Here is a 22,041-nt window from a genome sequence, read left to right as displayed (position 1 = left end):
AAAATATCCTCCTATTAAAGTAATTAAGTGTTATCAGAATCACAGAGCCATAATTAAACACGGTTTATAATTAAAACAGCATGTGTCCTCGACAGAGAACACAGCAACAAAGAGAGCATAGCCGTGATAGCCAATGCCAAAACACATGCCAAGTACCAAAAATCCCCAAAGCAGCAGTTTCTAGCAAGCTGCAGATGCAGCGCCTCTGCTCTCCTGACGGATGTCAGCACGCTCGGGGCTTTACAAGGCGCTGCCAAAGTTCAAGCAGGAATCTTGGGAACCAAGTTCAAGACACCGAGCACGAGCCCAAAAAGCCGCAGCAGCGCCTGCTGCGCGCAGAACGAGCGTGAACTGTAACTCAAACGAGCTCTGTCCTACCTGGCAGCGGCTGAAGATATCTGCCAGGGACACTTGAACGTTGAAGTGCTTCAAAACCTGCAGGGCCTGTTCCTTGGCCTTTTCTGAGCAGTTCACAGAGAAACACCTTCCTTCTGCTACCTGGGACTGGAGCTTCAAAAGACAAGCCATAAACCACAGAGACAACAAGTGAGGCCCTCCATGCATCATGATCCGTGGGGTTTTTTTCCCAATACACTTGGTTTGCTTTTAATTATAACTAACATTTGGAGTTGGGATGTGTTTACAGGCTGAATTTTGATCTAGCAAGCACAACTGGTAAGTTAACACTTCACCGCTGCTGCAATAGCTCTGCGACTGCTGAAACACTGCAGCATTTTATATATGAATGCATGAAACACGATTGCCCAAATCCCCTTTAATGTATGATTCGATGGTGTGGTGCTGACAGGGGTAGCAAGAGGAAATGGACTTTAAACACAGCTCTCACATGAACCCTGGTCAGATCACACACACTGTGCAAAAGCACAACGATGGAGGTGATGTCCAGTTTCACCACTTCAGGTATGAACCCTAAATTCATAGAGCATTTCACCTGGAGCTCACTGATGGACCTGAAGGGGCTGACGTGGACACTTCTCTCTGTTTGTTCCACATTTAGCAGAGGTGATTGTGTCTGGGAACAAGCCCTGGGAAGGGCCAGACACATCTTTATGAACGTGATGGGTACTCAGAGCGAGGTGGGATCAGCTACACACAAGTAAAGGAGCCCAGCAGAGCCACCATGGCCCCATGTAGGCCATACAAAGGCAAAGGGAACCAGACATTTCCCAGGACAGTATTTTACACTGGGAAGCAGTTATTTTGCTATTGCAATTCCCACGTGGTGCTCTGAAGTTAAAGCTTTGCCAAATAAGATTATGCTGGATGCTGAGTTACCTTTTACAACAACTGTGGGCTCAAGGAACCACAGCCTGGATAAGGAACCCTGTGTCATGGCATGGCTGCACTTGCCTCACGGTTTCTCATCATGGGGGGAGTTTTCTTCGTTGCTCAGCTGTTTTGTAGGAAATCTGCACACACTCCAGCCAGCTGCTTGAGTAGTTGGGAGCTTTTACAGCAATAGCTTGTAACAGAGCCCTGCGCTCTGGTTCCTGTGTGTGATCAGGAATGGTTTCACTCTTCCAGTGAGTTTTTGGGCAATAACAAAGAGCACAGGACCTGCAGCAGGCATCATAACGTGGTACCCGCTGACTTGACAGGTCCAGGATATTCCCACCAACGCTGTTTTGAAGTGTGTCTCATGTAGGGCTCTGGACATTTGGTGCCGAGGGTAAGGCTGGGTTTGGCTTTGGTTATTTTGCTAATCTACAGGCACACAACACCTCTACAGCTTCCACCGGGCACTCGGCGGCTTCCATTCTCTCCCTTCCAAGCCTGAAGAGAAGTCTTGAAGTGTTGAAATATGCAGTGTGGAGCCAGACAGTAAACAAGAATCTCTGTGATAAAATGCATGGGAATTGAGCTGCCTGTCACCTGCCAGCGAGGCCAAACAGGAACACTTTGTTCTGGATTGCTTGGCTTCATTTCCACCCCCTGTCCCCAGCGGAGAGCAACCGCTCTCCCCACTGATGTGGGACTGAGTACAGAAGAAATTTCATCCCAAGCTTTGGTCGTTCAGAACAGCAAACCTCTCAAGACCCTTAATGTAGTTTTTAGTGCAGAGAACATGAAAAAGCCAAGCCAGATGTTGCTTTCACATCTGACTTTTCCTTTTCTCTATACTGCACATCCCCAACCACGCAATGATACAACGCCAGAAAAATGCCAGAAGCTCTGAACACTTACAGTCTGATATGGGAGCCCAGAGGTTAAAATGACTCTTCCTTCCTGTCGGGCAATCTGGAAAAAACAGTAAAAATCATAATGAGCAGGGGTTGAAGTTACCACTGGATTCAAGCTTTCCTTTCCAAGCAGAAAGAACATGAACTGGTAACACCGAGCCCTTGTCCCCAGTGTCGACACACACCAGGGCAAGGGTGTCTGGGTCTGCTTCAATCATTTGCTTGTGACAGCAGACCCAGACATCACTCACTGTGTGTTCCCTCCATGCCAATACCCTCACACGTGCTGGAACCAGCTACCTGTGCATCTGCACTGCAGATGGCCAGGGAACCAGTCCACCTTGAAGTAATCCTATCAAAAACCTTTCTATCTTTTGGGGTTTTTGTCCTTAACCCAGACTATTTCTATGTTCCCAGTTTGGTTCACAGAGAAGCAAGCAGCTCTGCTCACACAGCAACGGGCAGGGGAGAAAAATAAGAATAACCTAAGCAGGTGATTCCAGCAAAAAGAAAAGTGCCATTAAATATGCCTGCAAACTCCATAGACATGAACAGAACGATGCTCGCTCCACTCCTTAAAGACAAACCAGTGTTATCCTCCCAGCAGCCCGAGAGCAGACACACAGACCTGATGCAGGCTGCAAAGAGCATCTCCATTCCAGTTCATCACCTCCTGACTCGCCATCCTGCGCTTCTATCACAGGTCTCGTCCTTGAAGGGAAAGGGCTGAGCTGAATTATCCAGGGACTCATTACCTGCACTTCTGACTTTGCAATGGAGTAGGAGACGCTTTCAAATGGTTTGGTGCCAAAAGCAGACACTAAATCTGGAAGTGCAACCCTTCACAAGGGTAAAAGTGAGAGTGATCTTCGTACGATTCAATGATATCTCTCCCTCCCAGCCCCTCCTGTAGGAGGGAAATAGTCTGATGGCCACAGGGTCCCCATGTGAGCCAGGGCTTCAGCTCCGCTGGTGCTGACAAGAGATGGGCACTCCAAGGTGAGCACACAGGAATTTCTCTTCTCTGGCTTGGATTCTGTTGGAAACCCTCGTGTTTTCAACTGCTTCCAGATGTGTGTCATGGAGGTCTCTCTTCTGGATCAGAGCTTCAGAAGCTCTCTCTAGACCTCTCTTCAACCTGGCAGGAGGACACATTTGGGCTTCCCAGGCAGTCTGACACCACCAAGCACAGCCAGCGAACACCAAAAACCAAACCAAGGTCTTTAAACTCTGTCTTGGATCGCTATTCTCTTAAGACCCATGGGACCTATGGCAACATGAAACAAGGGGGAGAAGGCTCTGATGGCACAAATTCCTTGTGCAGTCAACTAAGCAACGATTTCTTTTCCTATCTTGACCTTTCAGGTAGCCGCTTCCCTCCCTTTTCTGTGAAGTCACTCTTTGGCTGTCAGTTCTGCACTGAGAAAGCGATTGGCAACAACTTCTAAAGCCTCTTCCTACAGGCAAAATTACCGGATTTCTTTCCAAATCAACCCTCTCTCTCTCAATAAAGGGAAAAGAAATCTCCAAGAACAGAAACCCTGAAGCGGCAGCAGGGACTTCCTGTGCCACATGAGATCCTCCTGCGCACAGGAACAGCTCTGCCAGCAAAGCACCCTCCTGGCACCATAGTGAGAGTCCAGAAAGGCAACAGCAAAAGTTCACCACGGGGGAAAAAGAGATGGGAAATTCCTGCAGACCCATGTGAGCTGCAGGGTAACCCTGAGGATTTCACAGCTGGAACGCTCCACTCTGACTTCCTGCATGCAGGGTTAATTAGTTCAAGCTTGATAAATCCCCTTATCTAAATGGCTCTGCAGAAACAGGCAGAGAACATCAAATAAAAAGGAGCAGAGCAGTAACTCTTCCAGCGTGTTTTTCCGCCTCTGGAACGAGGACCGGGGGAAGCACGCAGAGCCAGAAAAGCCATGTGGTAGCACACATCGGACTGAAACCACGGAGGATCCGTGCTGGAGAAAAGGGCACAATTCCCTCTTTTCCTTGGAAGGAAACAGTGGAAGACAGCGCTGGGACCATCGGGAAGACGTGTGCTTGCGGATGCCAATAAAAGAACAGCCAGAGTAGCGTGTTGGGGTGGGTGTCAGGGACCTGTGCTCCATCCCAAGAGCTGCAGGGAGGGCACTGGCCTCAGTTTCACAATCCATTAAAAAGATAACATCAACTTCCTCTGGAAAAGGCTTAGACCTTCTGGATAGAAAGCACTCCCTAATAACTTGGTAATATTATTTAGCCCTTAACGTGCCTGTCTGTTCAGCCAACTTTCGTCTTGCAGAGATGAATGAACTCCAATGAATTGCTGCCAGAGAGACCTGGAAGGGCAACGACTGATGAGAGAGGGCAGAGAGACCCTGTGTTTCAAAGCCAGCATCGTGGCGACCTAAAGGATCCTGAATTAAGGGCAAAGAAGGTTTCAAGAAACAGCAGCAGAAGGCTGCAGATTCGTAATTTAAAATTTGACAAGCCCATGTTGGACATGCATTGGGCAATGCCACTTGAAGAGGCAAACTGCAGTGCTGCCTCTGCAAGGTGGAGCCCAGGAAAAGCTGTGACCCCCCTTGCAGTGGCAGAGGGGACGCCGCGGTCCTGAGCCTAGGCCAGCACGGTCCAGTTCAGACAAAAAAGGAGTGGATAGAAAGCTTCTGCTCCAGGATGTGTGTGGGAAAAGCAGCCAGACAAGGATCTACTACAGCAAACCTCAACGCAACTCTGCAGCCTGGTATCTCAGGCATTTGTCAGTAAACCAAGAGCCAGTAAACCAAAACTGCCAGTAAACCAAGAGCTTAACAGCTATGGACACCCTCGGCCCAGGTCTGCAGTGCGCTTGCTGTGCTGCTGCTGTTTCAACCCTAGGCTTCCCTTCATCATTCCTGAAAACCATAAATTGTACAGAGTTATGGCACGATTTCATCATGCGGCCTTAAGTACCACACCAAAACCACCAGCCCAATTTTGTTTCTTAATGCAGACGCATTTGTATCGAGGTCTCCAATGAAAGACATTCTCCTCCTGCTCACCGAACATCAAAAGCAACGTCTGGATCTCAAAGACAGAAGAGTTCTTCATCTGTCCCCTGTGAATTCACTCTCAGACTGGCGGGGAGGTAAAAGGACTGGCAATCCCAAAGAATGTAGTTTACATCAAAAACATGGAAAAACACTTTCAAAGCTGAGATGAGATCAGAGATCAGATTCCTCCATCACATGAAGCTCTGCTCACTGCAGGATTAAAAGTCCTCTTTGTGTCCCATGGCTCCAAACCAGTCCAGAGCAATTCAGATCCCTGTGCACATCACTGGCTCCTGAGACCCATCCAAGCCTGGCCCTCTGGTTCACCTGGAGCTTTGGGGAATGAGGTAAAACCTTGCAAGGGAACCTTCTACAGCATGGGAGCTGCAGGAAGCCACTTCTACCACCCTTCTGGGTATTATCACGCTTCAAAACGTACCAGCATTGCCTTAGCCTGTAAATCATTCTTGGAGATGAGGATGACTTAAGGGATTAACCTCAAGGGAGGTTGTAGAGAGGTGGGTGCTGGTCTCTTCTCCCAGGTGATGGGGGATAGAACAAGGGGAAACGGCACCAAGCTGTGCCAAGGGAGGTTCAGGTCAGAGATAAGGAGGAAGTTCTTTACTGAGAGGGTCGTCAGAAGCTGGAACAGGCTGCCCAGGGAGGTGGTGGAGTCACCATCCCTGGATGTGTTTAAAGAGCGGGTAGATGAGGTACTTAGGGATATGGTTTAGGGGGTAGACAGGAGCGGTTGGACGTGATGAGCTCAGAGGGCTTTTCCAACCGAGTGATTCTGTGATTCTGTGATTCTGTGACTTTGAGGACCAAGTGTAAAGTCCATTAAAAAAAAATAAATCAAACCAATCCACAACCCAACTGAAGGGGCTTTGAGATTCCACCAAGTCTCTTCTCAGAAATAAGTGACCTAAGAGACTACCGAAATTTTCTTAAAAGCTCCTGCTCCACTCCTGCAGTACACTGCAAGGTCTCCTGTAGTCGCTTCAGGCTTTAAGGCTGGGATGAGAAGCATCCCACTGCTCCACCTGATTCTGCAAAATTGCAGAGAGAAGAGGAACACCCAGTGAAAGTTTCCCACCTCCTTCCAATTACCTATGATTATTGGAAGGCCCAAAAGATAGGTTTAAGAATCTCTGCAAAGAGAAGTTTGCAGGAGACAAGCTGGCTAGAAACATAACAGGCGTAGGATGTGATTTAAGTAAAGAAAAATGTATTAATTGGAAAAAACATGTCGCTTGTAGGAATAAGTGCAAACGCAAGGGGTGGCTGACCCCAGTAAAGGCACCTGCACGCACAGAAGGATTCTGCATAAAGGAGATCAAATCTCCACGTCCTTTCCCAGATGGAGCCACTCTTTACCTTGGGATGGAGCCAGAAGCCCCCGGTAAGGATGGGCTGGAGGCACCCAGTCCTTCTCAGGAGAGGCCACACAGCAGGGAGCCAGGCTTGGGCCAGCCTGGGGTGCTCCCCAAAGCCCCCAGAAGGGGCTTCTACCCCTGGTGCAGACTGGAGCAGGGCTGCTGGGCACGGACAGTGCAGGGAGAGCAGGCACTGAACCCCCCTGTCAGGTACAGGAGCTCGTCCAGCACATCTGGTACAGATCTCAGCCCCAGCTGCTCACCTGCTTTGCCAAACACTCGTGTGCACTGCGTGACAGCAGCCTGGGTATAAATATAACACAGTAAAACCATTACTGCCACCCCACCGAATGAGAAGGCTTGGAAAATGGCTCAGTGTCCGTACTTGGACACAAAGCCGCTCTCCCCAGAGAGGCTGCAGCTCAGGAACAGAGCCTCAATGTTTTTGTGAGGATGGACTGTGAGCTCTTTGCCCTCAATACGAGGACAGATTTAACCAGAGAAGTTTTCAGTGTGTATTTCTACCACTTTTCCATCTTCTTTAAGATTTTCTTACGCGCTTATGACGGGTAACGTTTAATCAGTCGCTTCTCCAGTCAAGTCCTAATTAAACGGCATCATTAGATACACAGAATGCAAACTGGTGTCATCTCACAGCAGCTAAATATGGACAAGCACAGGGATACGCTGGCTCGCGGTGTCAGAGGTCCTGCTCTCATGGGCCGGCTGATCTGAGACTGCAGATCTGGCACGATAAACTTGCCATGACAACTGCTGTCCAAGATAAAACGTGTGGCCAATAATAGCAGCAGAGCACAAAGCGGTGCACAGCACACAGACTTCACATCTAGCCTGGGAAAGGGGTTTTGCAAACCAGTTACTGCCACACGCATGAGCCTTACAAGGCAAAAATGAACCAAATCCATAGCTGCCTAAGCACAACCTACAAAGCTCTGTTTGATCTCAAATACCAGAAGGTGAAGGCCAAGACCCATCTGCCTACCAATACCTGAAGTCACTTAAGCACCAGGAATGAGAATAATAAGGAGCAAATGCTGGGTGATTTGGGACTTCTTGGCACACAGAGATGTGTAACAGGACTGATAAATCATTTTAGTGGAATGATTTTAATGGAGAACAAGCACTAACTCTGTACACACTTCTGTGCTCCTGGTGAGAGACTGTGCTGGGACAACACCCAAACCATCTCGCATTCAGTGACCAGGATCCAAACCTTTCTCCTGACTACTGAAATAACATTCCCAAGTTTTTGGGTGTAGGGTGGTCAACATTCAATTTTTATTAAATCAGGACTAGCCAGATATAAAGCAGGGTGGAAGGAGTCTTAATTTTATCTTTGATTATCCAAGCGCAGATCAAAGGCTCTGCAATACAGTAACACTGCGAGGGCTTTTGATAGTGAAAGGATGTTTGTGCGGTCACCATAGAGAAAGCAATGTAAAACATCCTGTCCGTAGCACGATAAGGTATCGGGATGAGGAGCGGAGACGGGGCTCTGGGGGGAGGCAGCGAGAACCGCTTTGTTTAAACGACTTGTGCAAGTTTGGCAGAGACGAGATATTAATTATTTCAGCAGAAGTTAGAGCCTGCTCAGGATTCAGGCCAAGCAGACATCTGAAGAGGAAACATCCTGTGCACCAGGCCGGGTGAGCAGCGCACATCTGATAGCGACACGCTGTGTGGGCTGGGTATCTCCATTTCTGGCACAGGAGAAACACGTCTGAAATGAAGCAGCATGCGTCTCTCCTCCGAGAGGCAGAAGGTCAGAGTTGCTGTGGGAGTCCAGGTCAACGTTCCTTGTCCCTGTGTATGGCAGAGACTCCTCCTTTCCCAAATATTTCGCGACAAGCTGTGGTTGAGCACCTCTGAGTCATGTCACAAGGTGGTAGCCAGCTAGGACGTTATATGGCAATTCCTTATGGAAATTTTCCCTTTCATATTGGACAACCACCTTTTGATTATAGTTCTGCTCGGTTGACTCAGGCACAGGGCAGGCAAATACCTTCCCTGTAAGCCCAAACTGAAGCCCATTAGAAACCTAAGTGAATTTGGGGTTCTTTTCTCTGATTTCTGTCCTGTTGCAAACACACCACCACCTCCCCATTGAAGACCCTTGAGACTGCAGGTCGCATCTTTACACTCTGCTTGTGTTCTTCTAATGACCTGAAGCGTCCCAGCTGTCGATGACAAACGTGCAGACACCAGAGCTGAGATCACAGCTCTCTGCTCACCTCCCCTCTCCTGGAAACAGAGACCCAAGCCCATGCACTGCTGTAGGGACCAGGCAGTACCAGTGGCCACATGGCACAGCTTCTTGGGCTGACCCACACAAGTGGCTCTCAGCATGGGCAGTGGGGGAAGCATGGGCTGGGCAGCTCCTGCTCGGCACCAGTGACCAGTGCGGTCACACAGCAAGCAGCAGCTTGCCCTGAGGAGCACAGATGGGAGCTATAAACACACACACACGCACAAAACCAACCTCAGCAGCTTTCCTATGGTCATCCTCGTTCTCCAGCATCCGGACATCCACGCCAAGGCAGCGAAGATAGCGCCCGAGGCCTTGCAGCATGTTATCGCAGACCACGCTGAACTCCTTTGGGGAGATGGGAGCAGGGGGACACGGGGTCTCCTTCTGGGATCCTTTGCATTGCTACAGAAAGGCAAGAGATGCGTAAGCAGCAGACCAGAAGGCTGATTTCCAGTACGTTTGTGTTTTGCCTCCCTGCAGTCACTCACCATGGCAAATCCAGCCTGCATTACAACTGCCCCCATTCCCCCTTCACGTCCTTTCTACATCGCCCATCTCCCACTTAGGCAGGAGGCAGCACGTGATGGGATGTGCAGCCCTTCCCTGGAGAAATGCCAACGCAGCCTTCTACGCTCTGCACAGACATAAATCTTCGTGAAGTGACAGAAACACATCTTCAAGACTGCTATTCCCCTATCGAATTAGATTGCGATTAACACACACGTCCCCAAGCTATGATTTGGGAAGGGGACCTGACAGACAGAGGGAGAAACAGGTAGACAAAGCAACCAGGGCAGCTTTGTTGTCTTTGGAAGTTTAAAAATAGGCAGTGCCTGAATTCTGTTTATTTTATTTCAAATGTCTGCTGCTGGGGGAGTTCCTGCAGTTGGAGACTTTGTCGTTGGGAGGCTCCCAGAAGTACGATAGCTAAATTCATGGGGAGGGGGAGTTATTACGGAGCCTCCAATGTTCAGCTTTTGCTGTCAGAACTTGCACCGGCTGGGATGGCTGCAGGCCACAGCCACCACCTCTGCAGGGCTACACTGCCTTTGGAGCCAGAGACACACTGCAGCACAGCGGATCAGCTCCGCAGGAGGGGCCTCAGGTCTGGAAATGCTGTGGCACACAGTGCACGTCCACCTGGGCTGACCACATGAACCAGCTGGGATCTGAGAGCTCAACTCATGCGATGCTGCACCTTCCAGAAGCTGGTGCATGCACTCAAAGCTCTGCAGCACGGGGCAGACTGGACCATCACCGGCTGCTGCAAGGACCTGGGTGGATGCAGCTGTGCCCCAGGACATCACAGTTGTGTGATAATGGATCAAGCTGACCCTTTGGTGCCGAGGCTGCTGGAAGACACCAACCCTGTGCTGCTGCTTCTGAGCAGACAGATGTACAAAGCAGCAGCTGGCTCTTAGCTAATGTTTATTCAATGGCCAGCAATGTCATATGTAGCTTTTTTCTCACGTCTCACGCCAGCAGAGAGCAAAAAGCTTATAAAGGAGAACAGTGTCATTAGCCCCACTTCAGATAGCGGGCCAGGAAACACTGGGAAGCCAGGCAGGATGCAGAGCCATGAGAAATCTGCTTTTCTGAGTCCCAGGCCAGGTTTTACCACCTTCCTTGGGGTGAATGAATCTGACTGCACAGAACACAAAGATGACCCATGGCTTCACCAGGTAATTCAAGCCTGAAGTACTCACTTTTCCCATCTCTGAGGCAGCCAGATTTGCTGTAACACCCAGTATTGCCATGAATGCAGAGAGTTCAGGAAACCACTGAGCAGCTTTGTGGTTTATTGCCTGCCTAAGACTGATGGGATAGTGTGCATTTACACACACTTGATAAGGAGGATCCTGAAAAGGAGACTACAGCATCTCAGTCTGACCATGGAAGGTAGCATTGACTTCAGGAGCTAAACACATGTTTGGGATTACTCAGAAGGATACACAGCCACAGTGAGTCTTCTCAGCTAATAAACAAAACTGTTTCTCTGCAAATGTTTTCATAGGTGCATAAACAACCGGACGGTTGCATTTTAAAAGCAAAACTTTATTACTGAGAGAGGGGGACCAGTCACGTTCCAAGATGTTTAAGCAGAGCCACACAGCTCCAAGTTATGGCCAGCAGAGTTTTAAGGCTCTGCCACAAGACACGATGGAGGGGTAGGGCAGGCACGGAGGATGTGGTGGCGGGCAGGTAGCAGGAAGACCTTTTTGATGGACTGCTTGTTTTTACCTTTGCAGACTTCTACTCCAGACACAATAAAGGAGGCATTCCCAATGTGAAACAAAAGTGTAGAAGTGTGAAAAGCAGCAGTAAGGAAGTCAGAGTTATGAAACCTCATTGGTGCAACACCTGGGCCACACAACTCAAACCCACAGCACGGAGGAAACGTGGAAGGAGCATTTCTAGCAGCAAGATTCTGCCACACAGACCTGCACCAACACTTTGCAAAGACCAATTAACCTAAAACTGCAGGGAAAGCTGAAGCAAGGCACGCAAAGGAGAAAGCAGTGATGAGGAGGAGCGAGGAAGACGTTTGCTGCAATAGTCCTGAGAACAGACTCCAAACAGACATGCCATGCATAGCTAACAGTATGACTGAGAGACAAGGCAACATATGATTTGCAGGGGTCTTGAGCAACGTGCAGCTCTTTGAAGATGTTTACAAACCTGTCCAGAAGGTGAAGGTACTTCTTGTTTATTCAGCTGCTTTTTTGCCCTGTGTTTTACGCTCGGTTTTCCCACCAGGCTCTCGGTCAGGTCTGAACTCAGACCAAAGCTCGCTGGATCCTTACAGAGTTTCTCGTAGACCTCCAGCAAACAGTATGCATCTGAAGCTGAAAATAAAGGAAGAAGAGCCTCAGCTGGTTTCACTAAAAGCAACACAGAGGGAGGAAGAGCCCTCACCTTTGCAAACGCCACTGAATGCAAACAACCTGTGAAAATCCAACCTACAAACGCAACACAGAGGGAGGAAGAGCCCTCACCTTTGTAAACGCCACTGAACACAAACAACCTGTGAAACTCCAACTTACAAACATCATACCCTGCACTCTTGTACTGATGCAGCCAGGATCATAACCTAACTCACACAGAGTCAAAAAGCAACAGGCACTCTGCTATCTCTGCCTCTAACGCAATGCAAATTGCAGTGCGCCTGTCCAAACCACCACAGCAGATACCTGCAGCCAACCCCTTCCCCTCTCCATTGTTACTGAGCAGCGGCTTTACCCATGGTTTACTATCACATCTCAGCTATGGGAAGGTAACTTCCCCATTAGATGCAATATCTTAAAAAGTAATGACCGAGTTGTTTGCAATCACCTGCCCACACGCGGCTCCTGTTCCTTGCAACGGGAACCAAGTCTCCAAGCCAGTTTTACAAGTCCCAGTAATTAACTTTTGTGGGAACTGTGTCAACTTCAAGGGTAGCTGAATTTAACAAAGGGCTGGTTCACTTCAGTAGACTGTCCTTTGATGCCCCAGGAAAAGACTTAGAGCCAGACTTGTGGGGTAATCAGCAATAAACTCCACTGGACCCTCCACTGGACCGGTTCTGTGCTGCAGTCTCTGACACCATGTCTATCTACCCCTGCTGTAACAAGCACTTCACTATGACAAATGAGCACGGAGCTTCTCTCCCAGAAAGGCTGTGAAATGAGGCAGAAGGAAGTGGACTTTCTTCCTCTCAGCTACTGAGAGGAGTTTCCACTGAGGTGATGTTTCATCAGACAAAATCTGCAAAGCACAGGAATTCTTTCATAAGTGAAATAATGAATCACTGGACAGTTCAAACTTCAACCATTAAAGCCATGTCTGCAACAGGACAAACATAACATGTGCTGGCTTCTCTGAACAGGAGCTAATGTGCAAAGCTATTTTCTTAATTTGCTATTTAACGACTTTCCTGGTGACAGAGGTGAGACACACACAGCCTGTGATGGACAATCTGTAGCACCTTGCCTCAGAATCAGTGACCAGACCTGCATAGAGGATCTGTTCCTCCCGGAGAGGCCGTTTCTCCCAGTTAGACAGCTGCTCTGTTTTGTCTAGAGGTTTCCCCAGCACATGCTGCACCAAGAGGCTGAGGCCTTTCTCCGGCTGCCTGAACCCTCTGTCCTCTGGGGACAGCATATCAACCTGCCGGCCGCCCTTCTTCCAGTCAATGGAGCTCTTCTGCAGCTGATGGAAAGAAAAAGACATAAAACACACGGTTATAAAGCAACTTCTGCAACACCTCCTGTTGCAGCGGGTGGGGTCAGGCAGGAACCCTATCATTTTTATCTCTCGCCTGGCATATTGAATCCCGTTGTCTCAGACAAGGGCTGGGATAGCATTAAGATACACACGGCGTCTGGTTATTTGTTTAACAAACACACTTGCTGGAAAGAAATGTGTTTCATAGGCAGGGAAGGATAAAAGTGCATTGTTGTACAGCATGGCAGAGCAATGGGGCTGTGTCAGTGACTTCCCAGAGGTTTGCAGGGTGTTCAGTCATGTTGGAAGCTCAACACAAGAGCAGCAGCAGCTCAGCCCCAGTGAGAAAAGGTGTTCCTGTAACACAGTGGGCAACAGCCTTGCTGCAGTTGCCATTTCTCAGATTAAACTGAGGCAATAGCTGTTGGCAGGTACTTCAGACCCCGCAGCCCTTCCCAGGTTAAGTTATCAGTCTCAAAGATCTGGGTTCACCCCAGCTCACAGCCTTAAGCACAGCCTGTAAATTTTACCCATTAAAACGGTTGTCCTTAACAAAACCACTGTGTGCAAAGCCAGAGACAGCTGTGCTTCAGCTGAACAGAAATTCCTGTGCTGGATCCACCAGCAGCCCTCCTGTGAACGTTACGAGCTCTCTACAAATCATTAACTCCATAATATCTGCTTCAATATTGCACGATCTCGGAGTATCAGAATTTCTACAAGGATTTACTCTTACTGAATTCAAGTACGAGCTGTGCTCAGAAACTGCCCTAGTTGAATGGAGCTACGTCTCCATTTCAATTGCTTTTTCATGGCTTTTATAAAGGCTACGAGAAAAGTTATTAGTACATCAAGCTCCAACATTTCAGCTGATGAAAATGAAACGCTGCTGTCTTTCTTTACAGAATCACATTACCCTCGAAACCACAAGCAGAGAAGGTCTATTTACACATTTAGCCCTCCCTGCCAATACAGGATATAAAAGGACAATGCTGTGAATTCATGACACTTATCTCTGACCACATGCAGGAGGCATAAATTTCCGTGTCTTCCCATGTGCATCCTTACTTGTTTGTCCACTGTGAGCAGGTCCACCACACCTCGCGCTTGCTTATCGGTGTCTCTGAAAGCAGACCAGGTGGCTGCAAGGCTGTTAAGGTCTCCAGACATCCCATAACCTGAGGGAAAAAACACCCAAATCACACAGGTAGGAAAACTCAAATCATGGCTAAAGCATCACAGCTTTTTCTAGGTCAGAGTCAAAATGCTGGCAATACATGTATAAACACTGGTGGGAAGGGTGCTCAGATAGGCAGACTCCCACCTCTCCTGTTCCTAAGATCTTCTCTTGCAGGCCATGACTGGGAGAGAAGACGTGGATGAAAAACACTGAGTTTAAGATCAACTTACTTAAAATCTGCTAGGTCAGTGAAAGGTAATTATGAATTTGCCCTTGAACTCGGGTTTAACAACTCCTGCCAAAAGCCTCCAAACAGAATCTCAAACCAAATGGTAACCTGGAGAGCTCTGGGGTCCAGCACAGCGGCTTTGGGACAGGGCCAGCAAATCCACAAAGCTCTGGCTGGCAGACTGCCCCAGAGCACTGCAGGTTGGGTGCAAGTCAGGGCTTAGTACGGAACTAAGGCAATCCCAAGTCTGAGGCAGGAGGTTTAAATCAGAAATATTTGGTCTGACCTGAAATGAGGGACATTTCCATCATTCCCAGTTACCCTGGTCAGCCTGCATGGCAGTATCTGAACACCCAGGGCTACAAAAGGTGGGTAAGTGGATTTAGAGAATGACAACTCCAAGAGGATCTAGGATTTACCAGGAATAAGCTGCGTAAAGACCCAAGGTGGGAAGAAGAGAGGCACATTACCTAGTTTAGTGATGGCTGCATCTGAATAGAGCCTCTGGATGAAATGGGGAAGCTTCTCCTTCTCACCCTCCGCCTCAGCTTGCTCGAGGAGCCGTGGCAAGTCCAGCAGGAACACCCCATCCTTCAGAGCGATCTGAATGAGGGAGACGCGGGGCTTCCCGACCACGCCGAACGAAGGCCTCCACTCCATGTCAATGCCAACAACCTGCCCAGGCTGAACACAGACAAAAGCCTTCTTCACTTAGACACTGCCAACGCTTGGAAGCGGCCTGGACAGTGCCTGTCCAGAGCACAAGCATTTCCTTTCCAACAGCTGCACCTCTCTGCTAGTGTGCAAGCTGCTACAGAGACAAGTAATGTTCACAGCGCTGAGTTACCCTTGCATGGACATTTCCTGGCACAGCAATTCCCAACACATCCCCCAAATCAGACAAGCCTAAAAGAAGCTGGTTTTGGCTTGAGGAGTGAGACATTTGGTAGCAGTGGCCCACACACAGCCCTGTGTACCAGCCTGCCACGGAGCTTCTGCTCCTTGACCCTGCAAAGTGAATCCCAGAGTGATGCTCACCTGCAAAACCTTTTCCCAGCACTGCAAGGTCTCTTCCCACGTCTGCAGGAAGTGAATATTTGCCCGTGGAATAGGAAGCTGGTAATAGTCCTTCTTCTTACTCTCTTCATAGTTATCTGCTTTCGTGGCCTCTTCTACCCTGCACAGAAGCAGATGCAACAACCTTAAGCCATGCAATGAGAGGAAACCCCAGATGGGAGGAACATCAGGAACATGATTTCCCCACAGCACCCAACTCTTTCTCCTACCCTCTCTGTCCTCACCTTCCCTGCCATCTCAGTTGCTTCCATCTTGACTCACCCCCTCTTTTTATTCCTATCACAGAAATGGTACCATATCCGAGACCTCCCCATGCACATGCACCGTACCCAAACCAAAACACTTGCCAGAGTCGGAGTCCCAAGCCCTGTCCTCAGTGCCCAGCCCTCTTTCCCAGAACTGAGGCAACTTGGATGACAAAGTGAGGCAGCTGTTTCCACATTTAGAGATAACACGTTTGAGATTTACTGCTTTTCGCCCTCGAGGTTAGCGTGGAAGTCTGCTAGCTCCCACGGTGTAACACGCAGCAGAGCAGGCAGCTCTGACCAGCACTGCGTCCAAACAGGAGCTTCACGCTTCCCCACAGCATAAACCGGCCCAGAAGGAGCCTCTCAGGCTGCTCCACGTCGAGATCACTCCTTTTAGGAACGAAACCTGCCTCCTTTTATAGTGCAGTGGCTTGGGAAGGCTTCACGGACCTCCCTGATGCTATCCAGCCTCTTCTCCTCCATCCCATTCCTTGTCAAATGTCCATATGTTGCACAAGAGTGTTTGTCCTACTTTGCACAGGGGTAAAATAAGGTGCCCTGGTTTGAGCTAAACAGAACTAACTAGAAGGAAAGTTCAGAAATAAAGTTTCCAAACCTTCAACATTTAGGGGAAGCCAGCAGGACCCACAGACCAAGCGCCTTGCTTGTGCTGCTCCCTCCACTTGGGTTTCAGATGGCACCACACGGAGAAACTCGGTCTCTGCGCATTAATACCCTGGGAATGTTGGAAGATGCCTGCAGAAATGAGCTGACTGATTTCCTACAACAGGATCTTACACAGCACTTTTCTTTTTCTTTTAATCCAAAACGCAGCAGAGCCTCTTGCAATGGCCTTGTAACTGGAAGGTCAGTGTATTGCTGCGGTGTCTCAGCCAGATGATGCAATCAGAGGAAAGAAACTAATAAAAAATATCCAGCTATTTTGGACATACCACAGATTTCTGGATAGCCTCTTTCCCATAGAGACTTGAAGCGGTTTATTATTCGAGAAACTATTTACTAACCTTATGTTTATGGGATTGTGTGCCTAATTTTGCAGCACAGCAGCTTTCACTGTGCAAACACTCCTCTCCGTGGGTTTGTGTGCACGGGGAAGTCAATATTTGTATAAAATATTTAATGAAGGTGTGCGGTCTCAGGTCTCCAGGAATATTCTCACCTGCAGAGCTCCGGAGCCGCACGTGGTGTGACCGGTGGCAGAGATGATATCATTTATATGCTGGTACCACCTCGTTCTCTGGGAACCTGCTGCTTTGTTAGCTCAATAAATAAGGCAGACAGACTGTTTTATTGGGTTCCAAGGCTCTGCTGGTTTTATAGCAGCTACTGCAGGAGGTGTCACGACGGGATGAGTAAACTGGGGCACGAAGGGCTTTCCTCATCTGTCACAACTCACGAGCAGCAGAGCACATCCTAGGGGGGATGCCTTCGCTCCACCCCTGCACCACGCAGGATTCCCGGAGCAGAGAGACGTCGTGATGTGTTTTATCTTTCTAGATGCAGAGTCTGTGGCTAAGTCACACTCCCATTAACCACCCCTTTGTGTTTTGAGGGATTATGCATCATGCAAAAACCTTCTGGCTCCCAGCTGGTGGCTGGTGCAGCTTCAGGAGGAGGAGGAGGGCAGCTCCAGCAACGCAGCAGAGCCAAGCAGGAGCACGTTGCGGACAGACGAGAGTTTCCTGTGCTCCAAGAAAGCCGCGCACCATCTGGAGAAGTGGGCTGGGCCTTTGCAGTGTTTCGAGGATGGCTACATCTGTGCCATATTTCCCGAGGTTACACGGGGCTTGAACATGAACCAGTGCAGATCTGCACCAGGAGAAAGATCAGATCCATGAAGCTCAGCAAATGAACTGTTCAAGGCCATTTGTGAGACTCTCCTAAAATCATCAGCATTAATCACAATAACACAAGGCGTTCTCATTCACCTTCTACGTAATTCAAGTTACTCCAATCTATGCTCCAAAAGTACAATTTTTGGTTATGAAAGCTGCGGCTTTTGCATAAGCTCCTCTTCCAGGAGATGGGAATGTGCTGTAATGTTGAAGAAAATAAACTTGGTGATAAACTGTTAGACCAGGTATCCTCGCTCAGTCTCAGGCTTGGTCTTCTTAAAATGGTCTTCTTACTCCCTAGTGAGCTGTTGGCATGAACCAGGCAGCCAGTGCCAGATCCTAACTGTTAGCTGGAGCTCCTAATTCTGACCCATTGCAAAAAAGGACCAAGAAGTGCCAAGAAGGACCTCCTCTACTTCCCACACCAAGGGCATGGTGTTGAGAGCATCCATTTGATACCCAGGGAGCAGCGACCATCAACTTTCTGCTGGCTTTATTCCTCCCCAGACAGGCAACGTGTGGTGCCATCATCACCTCCTCCTGGACATTGCAAATCCGATTCAGCTTTCCATCACACACACTGAGAAGTTCAGCTCCGTGTAGGAAGTCACTCCCAAGTATTGCAGGCTTCGAGGGCCATGCTTGCAGGAGGCTAAAGATACGGACTATCAGCTTGCACCAAGTTGTAAATAGTTACCTTGAGGGAGTAGTCAAGATTTTCCCACAGGCTTTCCTCTATTCTCACCTGGCTTCTGAACTGGAAACACCAATCTCAGTGCTAAAAAAAACCCCAATGCATTTGCCCAAGTAAGGAAACAGAGAGACACCAGGCAACTGGTGCCAAGTCCAGTCCAGCACAACACCCTAGAGTACCAATGTGTACAACGATGGAAGAGTCCTAAGGAACTCCAAAATTATCACCATTTCCTCTCTTCTGCTTTTGACAAAAGCCTTGACTCTACCTGGAAAACCACGATTGCCTCTCAAATGACAGCAAGGGTCTGAGCTATGCTGCGCCCCAAGCACTCAGCCCAGAGCTCTCCTGCATTTGCAGTGAGCAGTCAGGGACACGTCCTCTTCTGTGTGCAGAACCCAATCAATCAGGAATTGCACGAGCACAGAAAATGCCGTTTGATTGCAGCAGCCCTGCAAAGTCTGCTCACGTGAGCATAAAAGTGAATTACTGGAGCTCAGCAAATGATCTGCATTGAGTCATGTTTTCAAACACAGCCTTTCTTCCTCTGGTGGCACAGCTGAGCGACTGCCTGGGATAATGTTGCATGGAGAGGATGACCTTGGGCCATTTTCTTGAAGAGACACTGCACAGCCTACCCAGAACCAGAGCTGAAAAGCCCTGGTACTGCTCCAGACTTTGCTTCCTGTGGGGATCAGACAGCTCCCAACAGTTTAGGTGGCTCTATGTCCCTTCCTAAATGTTGAGCCTCTTCTCAGCTTTGCCCAGCTCTGTCCACACACAGCATGGACCCTGGCCACTCTCTTCCCTCCAGCCCTCCCCTCTGCTCCTCCTACACCAGCAGGTTCACAGAGATCCTTGACCTGTTTGCACAGTTCTTTGCTCTTGAAATCAAGGAGCTGTAAGAACCCTTCTCAATATCAGGATTTTTCAATTCATTTTTTGTACCTCTTGCCTTTGTAGTCTTGTTTCAAGTCATGAAATGGGTGAAGGAGGAACATCAGGGGAGGAACTGTGGCCACTGCAGGCTAATCTGCTGCATACAACATGGGGCTCCCGAACCACAGCACTGTGTTATTGGGATTGCATTAGAGGAAGAAAAGGAGACAAATTAGGGGGCTAAAGGCTTCTTAAGTTCACTTGGTAAATTTGTGCTGCAGAGTCCGGTTTAATCCCAAATTCAATTAATGTGACTCTTCTGAGATCTGACCCCAAATGTCAAAATTTCTCCTAACTTCTGAGACCTTTGGATGAGGCAAAAATTGCAGACTGGGATGAAAAATGGCTTATGAGCTGTCGAAGGAGGAAGAAAAGAAATACAAATGGAAAAAAAAGTCTCCTAAAAGGCATTAAACCAGATTAAAGTACAGTGGGGGATGCAGAGTACGTAGAAAAATCTGATAGGTAATCAACTCAGTAAAACAGATGCATATTCAGATCCTACCCACATCATTTCATTTGCACTGCTGATCTGGCAGAGGGAGTCTGAAGACCCCTCTACATCTCCTACAGCTTCTACTCAGGAGTGAGTTTAAAACGCACCTTTCACAGACATTGCCAGGCTTACGAAAAGCAGATGCAGCACGGACATGGCCAAGAGGTGATCTGAGTAAATGGAGGAAGTTTACACAACATTATCTCCCCAAGGAAGCACTGTGGCAGATTATTTTAAGCAAATATGTAGTCCTTGTATGGTAAGTAAACTACATTGAAAAGGCACCAAAACAGGGTGTTTACCTCTCTTGGAGCTGAAGCTTTTGGAGCTCGTCAGCCACTCCATAAGGAAGCGTCTCCCTGGGCAAACTGAAGCGTTGTGCCCATCTTGCCGCTGTGTTCAAATCACAGTAACTGAGCAGCAGCTGTACCAGGTGCCCTTGAAGCCATCGGTTCTCTCCAACCGTGCTCTGAAAGGGGGATCAAGGGTGAAAGCAGTCAGTGCAATGGGTCTTTCCACCCCCTATCAGGAGACACCAGTGCAGAGAGGAGCAAGAATCCCCGATGCTGCAGGATTTTGTTCCAACCCAGCGAGTGCTGCACTCCTCTGGCAAGAGAGGAAGAGCACACAGGTGAACTGAGAGCTCATTGGGGTACGCAGGTCCCCTCGACAGCACAGCTCAGGGAATACCCCTCTGCTGGTGCAGCCGCTCCAGCTGTGAAGAGCAAGGGTTGGGTGCAAGAAATTGCTCCCTTTGGGTCTATTCAAGGCCTCTGTGGACGTGACCGTGGGGTCATTGCTTCAGTCACAAGGACAGACACAGCCACCTCAAGTGTGACTGCAGGAGCCCGTGCTACACACACCTGCAATCAGGGAGGGCAACTGAGCACACTCCCTGTTCCCAGCTGTTTTCTGGTGGAAGGGGATGTGTGGTGCCTTGGCACGCTGCAGAGCCCAGGGGCACATCACAGACTCACAGCTCCCTGTGGTTGAAGCCCAAATACCCAGCTGGGAGCCAGAGAGGCCAGAGCACAGTGCTGCCCACACTGGCACAGGGGAGCAGCTATTGGCAGGGCAGGCAAACAGGGCCCGTAACGGACTCCACTGCAGACTCCAAAGCTCTTCTGTCTCATGCACCCCTCTGGCAGATGCAATTGTAAAAGGAAATACCCAGTGTCACGACAGTCACGTCAGCTACGGGGGGGTGGAAGCAACCCCCTGCTCCTGCCCAGCCAACCCACCCGTGCTTGCAAATACCCCAGAGCCACTGCAGTGTGATCAGGAGCTCACTCCTCTTGCCAGGCTGATTTACTCATGAATCTGCCTCAGAAGTTAATGTTGTCAAGGAAACTTAATTGCTAAAACAAGTTGAAACTCTCCACGGTGGATCCGGATCTGTGGCTGTACGGCTGTACCGCTGCTGGCACCACCACCGAGTATTTCTCAGTGTAATGAAGTGCTCAGATGTGCCCTTATAGTTCATCCCTGCCCTCAACTCATGCCACTGCCACCTCTCCTTTGCTGCCACCAAGCAGTGGTTGCAGGGACAGGGTCGGCTCCCGGGGCTGCAGTCACCTCGCTCTGTCTGCGTCCAAACCCAGCCCTGGGTGGCAGCAGGGCCAGGGGCCTCATTCCTCACATTCTTTAGTAACTAAAGGGTGAGAAGTTTGTCTTCAAGGCAGACACCCTGCACAGAGATCAGGAAACAAACCTGCTGATGGCCCCGAGGTAAAAAGGAAGGGAAAAATAAAGAAAAAATGAGTGAGCCACCCCATAGAGGCACAGGAAGGGGTAGAGGCTTGGAAGAAATGCCAGAGAAAATCCCAGGTAGCGCACACAAGAAGCCAGCCTGCTCCTAAAATCTGCTGCCTCAGCACTAACTCGGCACCCCTGTGACTTTGCCAAATGCCAACCCACGCTGCCTCTCATGGATACGTGGAGGGATATTTGCACTGCTGCTCCTAAGAGGGGGCACAGCAAGGAGCTGGTGTCAGTGGGATGGGGCCCAGCAGCTCAGGGGCTGCTGTGGGTGAGACACGGGAGAGGGAAAGCAGGGAAGAGGCAGAGCAGGGACGGATGCACCATCACGTCAATGCTTCTTGCCCTCCCAAATCTTTCCTCCCGGCCACACCAGTGCATCTCTCACATCTCTGCCTCATGCAGCCGAGCCCAGCCAAGCACCTAACACATGGAGGAGGTCTGAAGAACATCTCCTGCCTGAGGGCAGGAAGACTCTGCAGAGGG

The 22,041-nt window shown here is 49.3% G+C and overlaps 1 protein-coding gene across 1 annotated transcript; it reads right to left on the bottom strand.

Annotated features, from left to right (window-relative positions):
- Positions 1-378: 378 nt before the first annotated feature.
- Positions 379-20,266, bottom strand: LOC104545051 (exonuclease mut-7 homolog; the record flags this gene model as incomplete). The annotated part of the gene is made up of 9 exons (XM_010190081.1): positions 379-510; positions 2,206-2,259; positions 9,104-9,274; positions 11,552-11,718; positions 12,865-13,063; positions 14,147-14,256; positions 14,958-15,171; positions 15,526-15,664; positions 20,100-20,266. Coding segments are annotated over 9 exons (1,353 nt in total), but the record flags the coding sequence as incomplete, so codon positions are not given.
- Positions 20,267-22,041: the final 1,775 nt, after the last annotated feature.

Source organism: Mesitornis unicolor, unplaced genomic scaffold (genome assembly GCF_000695765.1).
Source record: "Mesitornis unicolor isolate BGI_N332 unplaced genomic scaffold, ASM69576v1 scaffold14558, whole genome shotgun sequence".
In the NCBI taxonomy this organism is placed as follows: domain Eukaryota; kingdom Metazoa; phylum Chordata; class Aves; order Mesitornithiformes; family Mesitornithidae; genus Mesitornis; species Mesitornis unicolor.
The sequence above is the reverse complement of the archived record's forward strand: the minus strand, read 5'-3'. Positions and strand labels throughout refer to the sequence as shown.